At 43.8% G+C, this 19,604-nt stretch overlaps 2 protein-coding genes and 1 long non-coding RNA gene across 3 annotated transcripts; 1 reads left to right on the top strand and 2 right to left on the bottom strand.

Annotated features, from left to right (window-relative positions):
- Positions 1-1,646: 1,646 nt before the first annotated feature.
- LOC112937665 (uncharacterized) lies at positions 1,647-3,252 on the bottom strand. Its single transcript, XR_003240329.2, has 2 exons — positions 3,066-3,252; positions 1,647-1,928 (listed from the first exon to the last, which is right to left on the bottom strand). It is a non-coding gene; the product is annotated as an uncharacterized lncRNA (long non-coding RNA).
- Positions 3,253-9,064: 5,812 nt separating this feature from the next.
- Positions 9,065-10,467, bottom strand: LOC4326921 (membrane protein PM19L-like). The gene is made up of 4 exons (XM_015777573.3): positions 10,122-10,467; positions 9,719-9,938; positions 9,583-9,628; positions 9,065-9,477 (listed from the first exon to the last, which is right to left on the bottom strand). The coding sequence occupies exons 1-4, from the start codon at positions 10,246-10,248 to the stop codon at positions 9,400-9,402; spliced, it is 471 nt and encodes a 156-aa protein (XP_015633059.1). The 5' UTR covers positions 10,249-10,467; the 3' UTR covers positions 9,065-9,399.
- Positions 10,468-18,004: 7,537 nt separating this feature from the next.
- On the top strand, positions 18,005-19,604 carry LOC4326920 (mitogen-activated protein kinase kinase kinase 17). Its single transcript, XM_015783536.3, has one exon. The coding sequence runs from the start codon at positions 18,033-18,035 to the stop codon at positions 19,491-19,493; it is 1,461 nt and encodes a 486-aa protein (XP_015639022.1). The 5' UTR covers positions 18,005-18,032; the 3' UTR covers positions 19,494-19,604.

Raw genomic sequence — 19,604 nt, 5'->3', positions numbered from 1 at the left:
GCCAACTAACAAGGCCTAAGACCTGGTTTAGTTCCCGAAATTTTTTCCCAAAAACGTCACATCAAAACTTTGGACATATGCATGGAGCATTAAATATAGATATAAATAAAAACTAATTGCAAATCGCGAGATGAATCTTTTGAGCATAATTAGTCCATGATTAGCTATAAGTGTTACAGTAACCCCGTGTGCTATTGATGGTTTAATTAGGCTCAAAAGATTTATCTCGCGGTTTCCAGACGAGTTATGAAATTAGTTTTTCATTCGAATCCAAAAACTTCTTCCAATATCCGGTCAAACATTCAATGTGATACTTAAAAATTTACTTTTCGCGAACTAAACAGCCCCTAAGAAAGAAAGAAAGCAGCAAGCATTGAAACAAAGGGACATCTACGGTCTGGATAGCATTTCGTCGAGTTGTGTTTGAATTTTCCATTTTGCGGGGATGCAGAGTGGACACCAGGTTACCACGCCTGCATGTGGCACGGTGGCACCTCACCGGACTTCGCCTCTTGTACTCACAACATTGTACTATACTACCTGTACTTTAGTACTTTGTTTGAATGGAGTAGGTGTGGATTTATCTGCTGTTTATATAAATTTAGGTGCTGCTCAGCTCAGCGCTGGCTGCGGCTGCACAACCACAGCAGAGCTCTACTATTGGCTATTGAATTGTTCAGGGCCAAAAAAGTGAAAGAAAATTGCTTAAATGTGTTCTGAACCCTTATTACTTTATCATAAACACGTTTATTTCAACATAATGGTCGCTGCAACCAACTGCAACGTAAGCTAACGCCTACATTGACAGTCGATTAATACTCGAATGACAGGGACGATGACATTTCAACTTGGGACGAGGCAAAACAGTTCTTCCGTGCAGAAGATCCGGTGCCTTGTGCTACTCGTATTATTGTGTTTAGATGCTGGCTGTTTCAAAGAGAGCCACACAATTCAGAGCGCTACGGAAAACACCAATTTGCACACATGCCGACAGATGGATGGCTCAGATAATACGAACGTCTGTTTCAACGTGGCCCAGGCATATGAGACTTCTCACTTCTCAGTGATGTGTGTCATCCATGGGGTAAACTGGATCCAGAGACTCAGCTGTCAGCCCGTAGTAGCATGAAGGTGTCATCTTGGCAGGACTGGGTGTCCAATCAAACGAAGAGATCAGAGGAGCACCGTTAAGTATTGATGCCACCACCATTGTTTCTCCTTTGCTTCGTTCAAATTTGAAGTGAATTTGCTTTGTCTGTCGAATGTGTTCTGAAAACCACTTTTGAACCCTTGAAGCGCCAAGAAGTAGTCATAGCATGATGACTCGATGCTTTTGTCATCAACTGTTTGAGCATGTTCAACTTGATAGTCTCAGCGAAACTGGACAAAAACCAACTTGCCGATCAAAAAGATCTGAGTATTTGAATCTGGCATTATTTTACAGTATGTTATCTTTTAAAAATATCTGAGTACAAGATTCCGTTGATAGTTCTCTTTTAAAAATATCGATTCTGTTCAGCACCGATTCAAGATCTGGTGATCTACACGAGTATTTTAGTATATATGCTCTAGTATTCAGGTAGTACTAAACTTGTTCCTAGTACCATATGGTATATGCAATGCACGTCAGTATGCGTTCGGTACGGTAGTACAAATTAATTTCCAAAACAAATTGAGTATTACAGTATTCAATTTCAAATTAACAATGGGTTGTGCAAAAAGAAGAGAAGAGAGAGAGAGAGAGAGAGAGAGAGAGAGAGAGAGAGAGAGAGAGAGAGGGGAGGGAGGGAGGGAAGAAGAATAAGAAGATTCAAGATGTCCTTGAAGTTTGAAAAGGATAGGGAAATGGTGTAGTAGCGTGCAGCTTCTGCTCATCCGTCTACGTTCCATGTTGCACGTATCATCACAGAGAATGGATCAGATCGGACCTACAGTAAACAATAATAACGAAAATGACATAAAGGAATTCCTAGCAACGGAAGGTAGCAAAATCAAACATTCCATTACCATTGTTAATTAGGCCATTTGTTCGCGACAAATAATTAGCTATATTTTCTGTCAAGGTCACTTTATCATAAGAGCAGGTTTAAGTTTAATAGTATAGCTCACTACTAGCTCCAATTCATCTATAGCTAATCTAATAGCTAATTCATACAATAGTTGCTTACTATACTATTAATATATGGTCCCACTTATCATACACACATTATATCTTGGAGATCTGTAGCCCGCTGCTTTTCTCTCTCATCTTTTATCTCATTAAAATATGTTTACAGCTGGCTAATAGCATGCTATTTTACCTGCTCTAAAGCAAGAACTAATAAAGCAGCCTAGCATAAGCATCACGGCCATGATCAAGACAAGTAGTCATACTATAGCCTTCATAGATTGACACACACTTCGAGAAGTACCAGGCAGCAGAGAAATGAGAAGAGAAACTTGTTCTCATGGAATTTGTGATGATGCTGTTCCTTTTCATTTGTCGCTGCTTTTAAGCGATGATGTATCCACTGTTGCATTTTCATCATTAAGAAACATTTTGATGATGGTGCACAAGATGCATTTACTCGTCTATAGTTGATTTGCTTTTAGCTCGGCAAGAACTAAGGTTTGTTCGAAACGTAGGATTAAACAAATATAAAAATATAATAAAACATAATTTTGATTTCAATGTAAGTGAAAAATACATGGGTGCAAATTAAAATAGAAGGAAAATGTAGAAGTTGTTATTTGAATACACCAACAGGAAAAACACACAAATCAGATGAGAGAGATAGAAAAAAAAACTTTCCAAGAGGTTGAAGCTATTACTAACTTTCCTTCAAAAATCTCTATATGAATGTTTATTCTATAGTAATTTCAAAAAAAAAAATTAGTACTTCCTCCGCATCTAGATTCATTAACATCAATATGAATGTGGAAAATACTAGAATAACTTAATGTGGAAAATAGTAGAATAACTTATATTGTGAAACGGAGGAAGTAGTGTAGATTATCTAATCTACTCTTTTAACTGTTTAACTTAAAACCATGAATATGCTAATATGAAATTATGGACGACTAACCGTTTCCTCGAAGCCATGGATGTTGATGTAGCCTCCTAAATCAAAGTGGAAGTAGAGGTTGCAGACGCACCTTGAACCACCTCTCATATTGTCTGTGTAGAAGAACAATTGGCATCGCTAGCTTGAGTCTAGATAGATTGTCGGCAGTCAGCGGGGTAGCGGTGTCCTTCTGATCGTCACCTGCACTGCTCTAGAAGTGCCACACGTTCTCCCTCCAGCGTCTTATTTATCAAGGTTGGAACATTGGAATGAACATCATAAAAACAGTGTCCCGTTTCACGGCCGGACTCTCTTTTTAATTTTGCGCTATGGAAGATCGAGGGAGATCCACAAAAGATGGAAACTATTGGTGCTTCTGATCATTGCATGTTTAGTTTGAGGAATAATCGTGAATTAATCACGTTGATCACGTATGGCAATAGGCACTAGCACTACTGGAGAAAGTATCTTCAATCACGGTTCGTAACCCCTGTAGTCCCAGTTATATAATCGGGACCACAAATTTTTAGTCTCGGTTGGTGTTAGCAACCTGAACTAAAGTTTTTTTTTCTTTTTTTCATTGTTTTTAACTGCTTGCATATTGATTTCACTACATCCCCAAATCATAGATCAAATACATCATAAATTTTTAAAAAATCATCGCAAATTCAAAAAAAGCATCACAAATTCTCAAAAACAAATTCACCACAAATCCTAAAAAAAACAAATTCTCCTCTGGTCGAGTCGCTGTCACTTCACTGCCGCCGCCCCCGCCCGGCCGCCGCCGCCTCCCTCCTGCCGGATCTGGCGAAGGGGAGGGCGAGGCCGCCACCTCCCCTGCCCGGCCGATGCTTCTTCTCCCGCTCAGCCGCCGCCGCTTCTCCCGCCCAGCCACCACCGACCCCGCCCAGCTACCACTTCTCTTGGCCAGCCTTTGCTAGAGAGAGAGAGAGAGTGAGTGAGTGAAGAGAAAGAGGATCGAGGGAGAACTAGCGAACATATAGAGATCGAGAGATAAAGACGTGGGTCTCTCGGTCTCGAGAGAGATAAGGACGTGGGAAAGCATCCCGAGGTAGGATGTGAGAGAGATATTTAGTCCCGATTGGTGATATCAACCAGGACTAAAGATCCCAGGCGTCCTGACAACGTCTGACATAAATATAACCAGGACTAAAGATCATATAATCTCGTTGCACTTTTAAACCGGGACTACAAATGGTTTTTAGTCCCTGTTTTTTTGTTGGACCGGGACTATTATTGGTCCAACCCACAAAAGATGATTTCTCCAAAAGTGAGATGGTAACAGCGTTGCATGACTCTCCTCCAGTTTTCATGTTGAAAGATCAAGATACCCATCAAGTTATTTCAAGTGCTTTCATAGAAATTTTTGTAATACTATCGAATTGTTCTCTAAGGCAACGTTCGCCTTTTATGAAAAGGAGAAGATTTGTGTCATTTTTTACGTGTCCCCTTCTCAAATTGCTATGCGGTGTTTTTTTTTCAAAAAAATCTTAGAAAAGTTACTTTAAAAATCATATTAATCCATTTTAAAGTTTAATAATTAAAAATTAATTAATAATATATTAATGTCTCATCTTGTTTTATATATCTTCTCAATATTTTTATTTCCTTTTCTCTCAACACGCCCTAAATTACCTATGGGCTTTCCTATAAATCGGGCCTAAATTACTTCTCCAGTATTACTAGTAGCAAAAAATAGGGTTTTTCACTCTGTTGCCAAAATGAACCTACCAAATTTTTGACCATCTACACTATCAAAATTTGGCAACTATAGAATCTATTTTAAAAAAAGAAAAACTTAGTAAAGGTAACAAACCAAATACAATCTACACATCTCAATTCAATCAAATATTAATAATGTCGTGTCAAAAAATATTAATAATGTCAAAATTTAGAATTTCTAAAATGGTAAATTTTGCTATAGGACACCCAAAATTTGTGTAATTTGCTGATATACATCGAAAAAACGTGTCATGGCTGAAAGACATTCTAAAAAACTGGTAATTTGCTAGAGGACACTTTCGGCTCAATTGAAGAGATGGATTCCTAAAAAAGACGAGAATGCCCCTCTAGCCACATGCTTCAAACATGGTGTTAGAGTAAAAATTTGGAAATTATGTAACTCTAAATTTGCCATAGCCCAAAGTACATCACTAGCATACACCATTATTTTATTTTCACTTTAGTCTCGGCTCAAAAAGCTTTTGACCCTAGGGTCATTCTTGTCTTTTTGAAAAAAATTTCTCTCCGATTGAGCCGGAAGTGTCCTCCAGCAAATTACCTTTTTTTTTACTGTCTTTCAGCCATAACACGTTTTCACGATGTCTATCGGCAAATTACACAAATTTTAGATGTCCTGTAGCAAATTTAAAATTTAATAAGGTTGATTTAGGCCTCAAAGTAAACATCCCCAATGTCTCCACACGGACTTAAGTGTCTGTTTATTGGTTGGGTTGTGTTTAAAATTACGTACTAGGAACACTTTTTCTAAGAAAAAGTTGGTAAAGGCTGAGAGTTGAGATGTGAGATAGGTTTAGGTCATTTCCAACTCGTATATAGTGTTCATAGCATTAAATACATTGTCACACGAGTAAAAACCTGATACGACAAGAAAGCTAACGAGAAAAGAAGTAAAAAGATGGATAAATCATTTCTCATGCCATAAACCATCTCTACACAATAATCGAGAATGAAACAAGGGGATATGTGGATAAAAAAGAGAGAGAAAAAAGATGATTCATGAATAGATGAGAATTTAATTTAAAAACATCATCTGTTAGATATATAATTTTTATATATAACATCTATATGATATGACAAGTATGATAACTACTCCATGCTTCAAAACCTTCATTGCATGAGAAGGGTTGGCCGACTTAATGTCTGGCGTTATGGGATCCTTAATTGCTCAGAACGTGGCACGATACTACCAGTTTCACAAATTAAATAATTAATTAATGTGCATTGGTCTTCTCTCTACAAATGGAGTATTGCCGACTGAAAGGGTGCTAGTAGCATATTCGTTTTTCTTTTTATTGTTTGACTAACACTTTAGTATTCTCTGAATGTATCTCGTTTAAGAATATATACATGCGGATTGGCTATATAAAAGATGTTGTCATGATTATGAATAAGGCATACCTTCATATGTATGACACGTCTCTATATATGATAAGAAAATCGACAGAGATTATGGAAATAATTCTCACGGGGAAGCGAATAATAGAGTACTACTCGGAGAGAATCGGGATTGTACTATATCGTGCTGGATTTGGTGTTTCCGATTTCTTCTTGGAGATTAAGGTAATAAACAGTATAAATACACACCCCCTGAGGGGTCCAAGGTATCAAATCATAGCGTCAACACCGCCAACATAGCCTACAATTTGGAGGACGTGAAGCCTACTCGCCAGGAGATCTCGTCGAAACCATCTTGACAAGGGTCTCGCCGGTAATCTCGGGATTGATTGTTCTCTATTTAATCTGAGGTTTTTCATATCAATCAAATATAAACTGGATTAGTGCTATTATCATGCGAGGGGCCTGAACCATTATTTGATATCATATCGTGTACACACATGTTATTACAATATTTTTTAAAAAAAATGTCTAATACTATTATAAAATTATTATGGACATATATGAAGTTGTAGAAATAATACTACCTCTATTTTTGTGATGCTTAAGAATATATGTGTTGCTTAACTTTTGAACACAACGTTCGGTTATTTGTCTTATTAGAAAAACTATATAAATAAATATTTTTTTATTTATGATTTCTTTTGTCAATAAATATAATTTAAGCAAATAATATTTTAGCATGGACGTATAAAAAAATCAACCTCACCATATATTTAAAAATGAGGAAAACGGAGGGTGTAGTTAAATTGCATGTTATATATAGACATTGAAAGCTTGAACTATCAATAACAGTGATAAGGTAAAAAAGAATTCGTAGAACCTGAAATACATTTTTATTATATGGAGTCAAACATTATAATAAAACGAACATGTAACTTGACCGCATCTATATGAATTTGGTAAGTACTAACCGTACAATTAGATTAGATCTTTATCTAAAATAATGTGTATGATTTAGATCCATCACATGTTTTTGATATCTTAGTAACATGAATAATAAACATGATGGAAGCAGTTCAATCCAGAGAAGAACGAATATTAATCCAAATTACAGGATTTGTAGCTGTTTATAATTTAAAAATAGATAGAGAGTAGTATACTTGTTTGTTCACAGGGCATAAGGTCGTCCTAAAAATTCTTTTGGTTGAACTCGCTTATGTAGTTGAGCCAAGCCCATTTAGACTTACCCCTAATAGGGCCCATATATATATGTGGATACTACTTTTAAGTCTTGGGCTGGATAAAGGAATACATTTATTTTAGGTTGAGTTGAGTTTAAATCACATCCTTAAACCTTAAACCGTAATGCCAGATATAACTGATCTCTTAACTTTTAAAATCAGTTTATACAAGGTCCCAAGACATTTTGGATAATGATTTCTACTGATGTAACGTCTACATGATTGGTTTGACTTAAGCTTTGATCTCACAAAGCAATGATGCTAAATTGTTTAAGACCAACTAACCAAGCAGAAGAAAGCAAGGCAAGAAGACAACATTGCCATCGGCTAATGGCCATGACCACGATACATAACGCGAGACGAGGATCAAGTTAAACCAACCATGTGGATGTCACGTTAGTTAAAACCATCATCCAAACTGTTTTAGGATCTCATTTGTGTTTAATTTTAAAAGTTTAGGAATACATTATCGGAAATGCTAGGTACCGGTATTCCGTTGGTAGCGATCGGAACGGGATCATCCTCCTCGCACCATCCCTCTCAACAAGTACGACGCACACGCGCATGCATGACTTTTATTCGCTTTACCACGAGGTCCACGACTGTCAGATGGCACTGCCTACTCAATGTTGGCCCCACCTATGCATTTTTTCGTCATTTTTTCTTTTAATCCTTTTTAGTTAAATTTGCTTAATATCTCAATTGTTTCGTTTAGTGTAACTTTGAAATTTTACTTCCAAGTATTTTTAATCACTGATACCTACAATCATCATCAATCATTGATACCTCATAGGTATCATCACGATACCTGTCAGGTACCATTTGGGTACATAAAAACAAATCTTCGATACATTGCTATCTGAAAGGTATCATCCCTGGTATTTACAAGTATCATTACTCACTGATACATCTTAGGTATCATCACGATACATACCATGTATCATTTGGGTTCCTATCGTCAATATACAGATACCTCACATGTATCATCCTCGACACCTATAAGTATCATCACTCATTGATACCTCGTAGGTATCATCATGATACATGGTAGGTATCATTTGGATATCTATGATACCTCATGTGTAATGTTCTTGGTACCTATAAGTATCATCACTCTCTGATACCTCATAGGTATCATCACGATATATGGAAGGTATCATTTGGTTCCTATCGTCAACATACAGATACCTCACAAGTATCATACTCGGCACCTATAAGTGTTATCACTCATTGATACCTCCTAGGTATCATCACGATACATGACAGGTATCATTTGGATACCTATCATCAATATATTGATATCTCACAGATACCATTCTCGGTACCTATAAGTATCATCATTGGTACATGCATATATAAAAAACCCAACCAATAGTGCCCATAAATACGTAACAGAGCATGGCCCAATAAAAAAATAATACAATAATAATCCAAAAAAATAATACAAAAATAATACAGATCACTAGGCAAGTAAAATATACCTTGGGAGGAGTACATGAACGTGGTGTGCTCACCATCGTACGAAGCAGCACGCACGTCTTTCCACGGGATGAATTACAGGGGTATACCGTCCAAACGGTATCCCGTCATATAGCAGTCCCCTATTATTCACGGGATAAACGATTGTCGTGCGGAGATAGCCATTCGGACTGAATTTCAAACAGGTAAACCATCACGTCCACATAATCAAATCGATTAACCAGACACGGCGAAATCAATACAGTATAAATCAACGCATCCAAATAATCAACAAATCACACAGGAGTTCGAGTATTCGGCACACGAATTACTAAGAAGTGCTAGTCACACACTGCATAAAACACACACACACACACACACACGTATTCGTAGACAAGCACAAACAGCGCCTCGATCTGGTTGATCCATGTCGAACTTAATCTCACAAACCGGTGAAATCAAATTAGGCTCGTAAAGTCCATGATCTATGCCCAATAATGCTCACAAAGGTGTCTTCACCTTCACAACTTTAATCAGAAAAACCTGACCTTCTTCTACCTCCCGCCGTGAATGGCGAGCAGATAAAACAGCTGTGTTGCCGAGAGTATGATGGTGAAGGACTCCATGGTTTTCTGCAAAAATCAAGACCAGAGCAGCATGCACACAGTTAATAGCGTGTCTTCGGTTGTCACGACGAACTAAAAAAAAAAACTGTGTTTGATGTTGTTCGATCTTACCAATCTGGCGTTCCTGCCGTGCAGGTCAATCTCCTTGACGGCCAATCTGAAAACGTAACAAATGAATCAAGGAAATTGATTTAGTATACCCGTATGCATGCATGGGACAGGGTCAGATTTAGTTGCGTTAATTTACCCCATGGCGAGCAGGGTGAGCGTCCATGCGATGAACCCGGAGGAGGCCGCCGCCGGCAAGCTCTCGTGGCTCCACGCGCGGACGTGGTGGAACCCAGCGAGCGCCGCCGCGGCGCCGACGACTCCGGCGATCACCGCGAAGATGACGAAGAACCCGGTCGCCGCGTTCCCCATCGGGAAGTAGATCGGGGAGAAGTTCGCCGGCAGCGCCATCCCGGAACCTACACGTACATGCAGTACATACGCTCAAACAGTCACAAATCTAGCTTCAAAATATATGCACTTTCTATTGACAAACATAATTAGGCACCAATCTCAATTTAGAGCAAGTTTTGGTTCGTTGTGCCCGATAACAAGACACCATCGAGATCGACACGGTAAATCAAAATGTGAGCTAGTTTTACCGATGAAGTAGCCGGTGTGGATGGCGTGGTTGATGGCCCAGCCGCCGACCGCCGCCACGATGACGTACATGCAGAAGTTGAGAACCAGGAGAAGGCCGGCCACCGGCTTCAGCCCCGCGTTAGCCATGGATATCACCACCGAGAGCTAGCAAAAACTCTCTGCACTCTTTCAGAACGTCTTCGCAAGCTATCTACGTGCTGATCTACGTTACTTGCGTAGTAGTACTATTTCTACTTGATTCAGGAGGCGCACCGATTCGGCGTTAGCATCCGGGCCTTATATATATACACGCGATCGATAGAGAACGCGAAATAATATGAACTATTTTACTGACGGGACATAGCTGGTTTTGTTCCTTGCTTCCATGGGATGCATATGGACAGCCGAATTACGTTAAGTTTTTGTGACAAACGTGATGCTTAAGGCATGAAAGAAAGAAGAAAACATACGTACCCGGCTGGGGTCCGGGGGTTTGGTTTCAGACCATCTAGAGTTTTCAGAGATTCTGTTCGTCTGGAGGTTAAGATGACGGCTAGCTGGAAAAGTACAGCCTTTTCTTTCATGCAGAGACATGTGTATCCTTTCAGTTCAGTTCACTTCAGCACAGTTCTAACGAGCGCTTTATTCCTTAACAGCCGGAGACCGCTGCTTTGCCCAACGAACCGCGGCGAATGTCTGCGAGGTGTTAGGATTGCTGGATGCTGCGTCGAGGACACGTCTGGTAGATGCCGAAACGTAAACAAATATTCAGATAAGGATACGCATAACCCAGGGTGAAAGGCATCGTATCGATCGTTTCTTCTGCCAATAATTCCTTGTTGAAACGGAAGCGACAGAACAGCTGCTTGCTAATGAAATTTGGTTAGTAGGTCCACATGGTAATTAACTTTGTTTAGCTATCTCGCAAAGCCCAGCAGATGCTTTTTTTGGCCCCAATTCAGTTCTTTTTCTCAAAGCTCGAACGGCAGCAGGTGTGAGTCTTTGTGTCTACACTGCCGGACCTTTAATTTTCCTTTTTCGGCTGAGCCATCTTTTCAGCTCTGCAGAGTGTTCGATTGACCCCTGAAAATTGGGAAGGCGTATTCCACTCACCTCGCGGATGCTCCATTTAACGATTATTATGTCCCGAAACAAAACTGCAATTCAATCGGTGTTGGGAACCCGAAATTCTGGTGGATGACACCGAGATGATCTCGATCCGATCGCACCGCGACACTAAAATGTCCTGTTAATTGAAGCCCAGAGGGAGGAGGCCCATAGGATTCCAGGCTACCCAATCTTTGCACGCTGCGGCCCATATACAGATACTACCAGGCCGTGTTGGATCCGTCGCCTTCACAGAAAGGAATAAGTTCATTCTAGCTCCCTCAAGTTGTCGCCTAGTCTGACATTCGTCCTTGAACCCCCAAAAACCAGATACAACCCATCCTCCAACTTATAAAACCGGTGCAAATAAGATCCCTCGGCAGTATTGTCACCGGTTTTGGATGACGTGGCGCCTATGTGGCTCATTTGACTTGGTCTTTGTCCCACGTGGCATTGACATAACACTTACGTGGCAGTTTGATCGAAAAAAAAAAGAGCAAAATTGAAAAGTTAAAGAAATAAACAAAATATGAGGAACCCACATGTCAGTCAAACAAAATAAATTTAAAGTACTTGACCCCACATCTACCTTATCTACTTCTCAAAGAGGGAGAGGCGGGGAGATCGGTGAGCTTCACGGCGCTCTCTCCCCCGCTGCTGCATTGCCCACGCTCTTCTCCTCTCTCCCACTGGACGTCACGCGACGCTCTCTCTCCCGTTGCTGCCCACATTCCTCTCCTCTCTCTCGTCGATCGATGCACCGCGTACGCTCCTGTCCTCTCTGCTGCTGACCACCACACCACGCACGCTCCTCTCCTCTCTCTCTCCCGCTGATCGCTACGCATGTTCCTCTCCTCTCCCCCGCCGACCGCCAAAGAGGGTGAAGGGGATGGTGAAGTGGTTCGATGCCACCAGGGGGTTCGACGTCACCGGCGGAGGTTATGAAGCTGAACCCCTTGCCTATGCCGGCATGCTCCAGTCGCCGCTACTCCATGTCGACGGCTTGCCGGCGTCGTTGGCAACCACGGGTGCCACCAACATGTGCTCAAGGGCATCGATGGTGTCCTGCAGCGCGAGGACTCCATTGCGCCGTAGACCGCGTTGAGCCAGAGCAGCAGCCGCATGAGAACCTCGCTGACGACATGATCCTCCTCCTCACGTTCCGCCTCAGCGCCTTCGCCTCGGCCTCCACCTTCCTCGCCACCTTCTCCGCCTCCGCCTCCACCACGCGCACCTCCCACACCATCCTCGTCGCCAGGAACCCCCTCGCTGCCACCTCCCTCTCAATCTTCCCCCCTTCATCTTCGTCTCCATCTCTGGCTCTGACCTGGCAAACTGCATGGGGATGGACGCCGGCCTCGCCCTGCTCCTCCTTGAGCTCGGGTGTAGTACATCCACCGTCTCCCTTGGCCGACCTACTCCGGATGCCACCAACCCCACTCCACGCCCACCCATCGCCTGCTTCGCCTTGCTCCGCCCAGGTGGGAGCGAGAGAGGATAGAGAGAAGATGGGAGTAAGGATGACATGTGGGGTCGCATGGGCCCACCATTTTTTATTATTTTGTTGTTTAACTGACACGCGGATCATATGGTTTTCATTATTTTTCGGAATAGAATTGCTACTTAAGCATCACGTCGATGCCATGTGGGACAAAGACCTAGTCAAAGGATCCATGTAGGCGTCATGTCAGCGAAAACCGGGGTCAATACTGCCTAGGGATCTCATTTGCATGGTTTTGTAAGTTCGGGGACGTGTCGCATCCGGTTTTCTGGACTAAAGACGAAAATCAGACTGGTCGACAGCTTGAGGGACCCAAAGTAAACTTATTCCTCACAGAAAGCGGCTGACAAATTAGCGCCGTTTAGCGCGGCCCATAGGCTGCAGCGTCCGAAGGGGAAAACAAACCAAGCGGGCCCCCTCCTAACCCTGCGCACCCATGCGCTTCTCGACTCGCGACGAGCGGAAAACGAAGGGCCGCGACCGCGGGATGAGGGATTCCACCACGTTCCACCGACCGGTCCCGGCGAATCTTCGAGAAATCCCGGCACGGACGGCGGCCACGCGCGCCGCCGCCGCCGTGGGGGTCCCATGAGTAGGCAGCATCGCATGCTGCCACTCGCTCGCTCGCTCGTCGGCGCGGCCGCGGCCTAAAAACGAAAGCGAATTTGGAGGCGTGGGACGGCCGCCGGATGCAGCATGGACTGCGGAGCAACTGCCCTCAGCCCTCGTGGCGCTCACCTCACCTGCCGCCGCCTTGTCGTCTACGTGACGTGACTGGCACCGGCGTCACCGCGCACGCAAGTCTGATGGGCTGATGATGGCTCCAGATGCAGAGTTCTACTCTGTTGATGGTAAATTGCCCATTGGCTGTTCTCTGTTTGTTTCCAGAATCTTTTCTTAGGGCGTGTCCACAGCGTGGAGAATCGACAAATCTCCGAAGCTCCTCATTATCCAAATCGGCGCGTGCCCCGCACATTGTCACATATCACTCTACAATGTACAGTATGTCAGTATATATAATATTCTGATGGAAGATAATGAACTGGCAAGTGGCAACGAACAGACAGTAACAGAATTCAGGCATTCGCAGAAACTGCCGCTGGTTACCACTTACCACTGCGTCATCGCACATGTCCGCGGTTTTGAGTGAGTATCACCATCATCCATCTTGCTTTACATCCGCATGGCATGATGCGATCTTACCTCGGCGGCACAAATGCGGATATGCTGGCGCTTTTCGCCTGCCTTCGTGGTCGTGAGTTGTGACCCGCCAATTTTCTGGTGATGGCGGCGGCATCACCGTGATGGCTCCGGTACTAGCAGAGTAACAGCGTGTCGCCCGTTGATTGACCACCGGTTGTTTGCAAGCTCTTGTTCCGGAGGGCGTCCACGGTGTGACCGTGTGAGTAGAATGTCAACTCTGGAGTTACATTACGGCACGGTGCATGCACACACCGACACGCTTAAGAATGACAATATGACATGATCTCATGCATGTATGACGCTCCGGCGTCGATGTTAGGAGTATTAAACTGGCACTTGATGATACTTTGGTAGTGGTAAATGGAAACAGAATGCCCAACGGCTGGTTACCACTGCGTTCGTGGTTTTGGGTTTCGTCATCCATCTTCCACTACATCTGTCGTACACCCCTAGATGAAGTATCAGTACGTCATTAGGGAAAGCAACCAAATGATTGAGCACCACTTTAATTTATAAGAAAAATATAGAAATTTTAGAGGATTTCAATCTTATCGAAAATTTTCCTATGAAAACCTTTAAAATAAAAGATTAAATAATATTTTATCCTTCAAAAATTTCTATGGAACTGATAATCCCATAGAGATTTTGAAGAAAACTTAGTAAGAGTTTCAACTTCTTGGAAAATTTCCTCCGATACTATCTCTCTCATCTGATTCCTACATTTTTTAGTTCAATTAAACAGTTATTCCTATGTTTTTTTCTATGTTTTGTAATTCTCTGTTTTACATTTGTATTTCTATCAAAATCATATGTTTTTTCCTTTGTTTTTCCATTCCTATCATTCAAAGGGGCATACATATGCAATCATACATCCATTCTCTCCCAAAAGATAACACTCATATATCCATTCTAGATTTCTAGATGTCTATGCCAATAATGTCATGTGGATGGCTTAAAAATGTTCATGGCAGGCATAACAACGGAAAACTGTGACCCCAGGTAGGCAATCCAAGGCGCCGCAAGCAGTACGCAAATGCACTCTTTTTTCTTCTTTTTTTAGAAGATGGAAATGCGTTTTTTTTTCCCTTCTCCCAGGTCAAGCACAGCGTGCTGATGTGCTGTGGAAAACAAATCCGATACCAATACACCATATCCAGGCCGATTTTTTCAGAGCATCGTCAAGAGGATTACAGCGTCGGTTCCTTCCGTCCCATTTCGTATTGTATGTTTAGAGCACGCTCACAGTTAAGCATGTTCCAGATTTATAGTCCAGTCCACCTATAGTCATTTCCGGATGGCACAACTGCACAAAATTGAAATGGGAACGCACGTTCCTTTTTAGGATTTCCACACTAGCATGTGTCCACAAATTCCTTGTGCGTTCTAAGCTGTAGATCGATCTGGGATATTACCCAACTTTTTGGGAGGATGAGCAACAATGATTTTTTTTTGGGGTGGAAAAGAGAGGGATGCACGGTCAATTGGCCACAAATATTCAACACAAGAGAGATATGAATGGTATAGTACACCCACATGTTTCAGACTGGTTGACATTTCACCGGCCCGGAGAAAAAAATCGAGGGTGTTAATTAGGTGGCTTAACCGCCTAGGTACCAAGTGCACAGTCAAAGCTGCAACTGGAAGAGCAGTTCGCCATAAGAAAACCGTGTCTGGTTTTTAAATTCAACAGGTTGCCTATGAAATGATTAATCACGGGAACCCTATCCGATTTTGAATCTTGGAATGGTTTTGCGTCTTTTATTCCAGTGCTGCAGATATTTTAACGGACTCATATCGTCGACATGCAGCTCAAAAACGTTTTTTTATGAGAGAATGAAGCGCGATATGACTCTTCAACAGACAGGCAAATGTTTACGTGCTGGAGGAATGAGAGAGGTGCATGAGTTGACGAAGTACCAATCCAAAGTATCCAATGAATCTTTTTTAGGCGCAAGTGTGAACCTTGGAGAGCGACAGCGATATGGTTGGTACGATGGTAGCAATAGAATTGTCAACATATTTTTATTGCCTGTTTCAGCAGACGCAAGGAGATATGCACGGGGCGAAAATGACATACTAGAACTTTCGTACATTTTTTTGTCAGCGAGAAGAAGGAAGGGCGGGTGAAACGGCCTTGATTTTGGATAGCTTTTTGTGTAGTGGTTGACCTGAGAGACCTCTCGTAGGGAACGGGTCCCTTTGGAAATTCCAACAGCCAAGTGAGACCGCAGTAGAGCAGGGGGCCAAGTGCAGTAACGCTTGGTCAACTGCCGGGCTCCTGCCTCCGGCTGCTGGCTGCTGTTGTTAGAGCAGATACAATAGCAGGCTATAAGCCAGTTATAAATATATTTTAAAGAGATAAAAGAAGAGAGAGAAGAGCAGCGGGCTACAATTCTGTAGCCAGCTGCAGAACGAACTACAAAATGTAATGTGTGTATGACAGGTGGGACCAGTATTAATAGTATAGTAAGGAACTATTGTATGAATTGGCTATTACATTGGCTATAGATGATTTAGAGCTAGTAGTGGAGGGCGCTGATACGCGATCATCCGCGCGCGCACGGTTAGTCGCCCCCCTCTAGTCTCTTCTCTTCTCTGTATATATTATACTTATGTATATACTATATATACACACACGTATATACGTGTATATATATATATATGAATATTTTTTATTGCATAAAAATATATATACATATACAAAGTTTATATATGATGTATACAAAGTTTATATAGGACATATACAAACTTTGTATACGATGTATACGAACTTTGTATACGATATATATAAACTTTATATACATACGTATTAAAAAAATAAAAAAACAAGAAATTGCATCACGTATACAAAGTTTGCATACACTTATACAAACTTTGCATACGTGTATACAAACTTTGCATACTTACGAATACAAACTTTGTATTCATACATCTAAAAAACCGAAAAAAAAAAACAGAAGAGAAACCGAAAAAAAAAAGGAAAACCAATCTGAACAGAAACCAAAACAAGGGAAAAAAACAGCCAACCGAACAGAAACGGAAAACATGGAAAAAGAAAAAAAAAGGGAAAAGTCAGTCTCCCGCGCGGTGCGTCCGCCGCCCTCTCTCCACACGCGACACGTGTCCAGTCACGCGTCGCGCGGAGAGGAGCGCGCGCGACTGATCGCCCAATAGCCTTCTCGGCTAGTAGTGGGCTATACTATTAAACTTGCTCGTAGAGCAGGTAAAATAGCAGACTATAAGCCAGCTGTAAACATATTTTAAGAAGATAAATGAGGAGAGAGAAAAGCAACGGGCTACAGATTTGTAGCCTGCTGTAGCACGAACTCCAAGACGTAGTGTGTGTATGACAGGTGGGACCAGGTATTAATAGTGTAGTATGTAACTATTGTATGAATGAGCTATTAGATTGGTTATAGATAAATTGGAGTTAGTGGTGGGCTATACTATTAGACGTCCATTGATCAGCTGATTACCTCACTGCATCCGTATGATTCGACTTTTTTTTCACGTTGATTTTATATTCACAACATGGCTCGTGGGCTCGTGGCTTTCCGGTGCAGTGAATATATTTCTCCCGATGAAACGAAGTCGACGAATGGGGAAAGGAAGTCCATCCCAAAGGGAAAAGTGAAGGGAAAAAGAGGAGTCACTTACGGCACGCATAGCCTAAGCTTATCCACCACGGACACAAGATTAGCGTGCAGTTAATCTTCGAAGCAGATTCCGTGCTCACCTGAACCGCTGAACGAATATGCGCATAGGAGTAAGCCAATTGGACGATCCGTGACGCATCGATCGGTCGGTCGGTCAGTCCGCGCGTCCGAAACGGAGGGTGATCCTGCCCATCTACCGCGCCCGCCGTGGCGCCAGGATTTGACCAATCCTCCGGGCGCAGGCGCAGCAGCGGCTGCGATCTCGTCAAGCCGTCGCCTAGGCGTTGACGGGCGCGAGCGAGCGGCCTTCCTACTGCGCGCGCGATTACCACGCGACGCGCTCGCTCGCTCTCTTCCCGCACGTGTTGCACGAGACGCGGGTGGAGGCAGAGGCAGCAGCCACCAATACAAATACCTGATAACCTCCAAGACCTTCGAAAGCTCGAACACAGCAAGTGAGATCGATGGATGCGGCTGCGGTGATGCAGAAGCAGCTCAGGCGGCTCCGCACGCTCGGCCGCGGCGCGTCGGGCGCCGTGGTGTGGCTCGCGTCGGACGACGCGTCGGGGGAGCTGCTGGCGGTCAAGTCGGCGGCCGGCGAGGGCGGGGCGGAGCAGCTGCGGCGCGAGGGGCGCGTCATGTCGGGGCTCTGCTCCCCGCACATCGTCCCCTGCCTCGGGTCACGCGCCGCGGCGGGCGGGGAGTACCAGCTGTTCCTCGAGTTCGCGCCTGGCGGGTCGCTCGCCGACGAGGCCGCGAGGAGCGGGGGCCGCCTCGCGGAGCGCGCCATCAGCGCGTACGCGGCGGACGTGGCGAGGGCGCTGGCCTACCTCCACGGGAACTCGCTGGTGCACGGGGACGTCAAGGCCAGGAACATCATGGTCGGCGCCGACGGGCGGGCCAAGCTCGCGGACTTCGGGTGCGCGAGGAGGACTGACTCCGAGCGGCCGATTGGTGGCACGCCGGCGTTCATGGCGCCGGAGGTGGCGCGAGGCGAGGAGCAGGGACCGGCCGCCGACGTGTGGGCTCTCGGTTGCACGATCATCGAGATGGCCACAGGCCGCGTCCCGTGGAGCGACATGGACGACGTCTTCTCCGCCGTCCACCGGATCGGGTACACGGACGCTGTGCCAGAGATTCCCGAATGGCTCTCCCCGGAGGCGAAGAATTTCCTATCCAGATGCTTCACAAGGAACCCAAGCGACCGCCCCACTGCCGCGCAGCTACTGGAGCACCCATTTCTCGCATCCGCCTCCAGCGACATCGACGAAACGGCGCCGAAGCACGGCTGGGTGTCCCCCAAGAGCACGCTGAACGCCGAATGCTGGGAATCTGATGAAGACGACGAAGTAGAAGAAGGCATGTCACAGAGCGCAACCAAGAGGATCAGCGCATTGGCGATCACCTGCTCGGCGTTGCCGGACTGGGACTCCGAGGATGGCTGGATCGACTTGCAAAGCGACCCATCTGAAGTTTCGGAAACACCGGCGCCCATGGTGGTGACTACTGCAGATTTCGGTCTTTGGTGGGAGGAAGCATTGGACGCGGAGATTGATCTCCATTTCGTTGACGTGGACGGCGATGGCTATGTTACGCGAACTGTACGCGCGCGTGGTTTCATTGAGTACGACAGACAACTGAGTGTGAGAGTTCGCGGTGATATGCCGTTGTGCCCGGTTGATTGCCACCGGAGCGACACTGTAAAATTCGGTTGTCATTGTAACGGGAACAGAGTAATAAATTTCGAGTCTGCACAAATTTGCCTGTTGTTACCATTCATCTTGCAATCAAGGGCTCATAGATTGCATAGCGTTGAGCTCCCGGTAAAAACTTCCGTTTTAAAAAAAAAGGCCCCGGCAAAAACCGTTCAAAGAATTGGTTTAAGGCTGATTCTCACTGTTTTGACTAGAATGAGCAATTTTTAACCGAGTTGACATCTTTCCACCAAAACTTTAGAAGTTTAGAGCATGGTCATTCGGCCTAAAATAATATCCACTAAATTTCTTTTGGAATCTTTAATCAGAATTTATGGACTA

This window comes from Oryza sativa, chromosome 1 (genome assembly GCF_034140825.1).
Source record: "Oryza sativa Japonica Group chromosome 1, ASM3414082v1".
Taxonomy (NCBI): domain Eukaryota; kingdom Viridiplantae; phylum Streptophyta; class Magnoliopsida; order Poales; family Poaceae; genus Oryza; species Oryza sativa.
The sequence above is the reverse complement of the archived record's forward strand: the minus strand, read 5'-3'. Positions and strand labels throughout refer to the sequence as shown.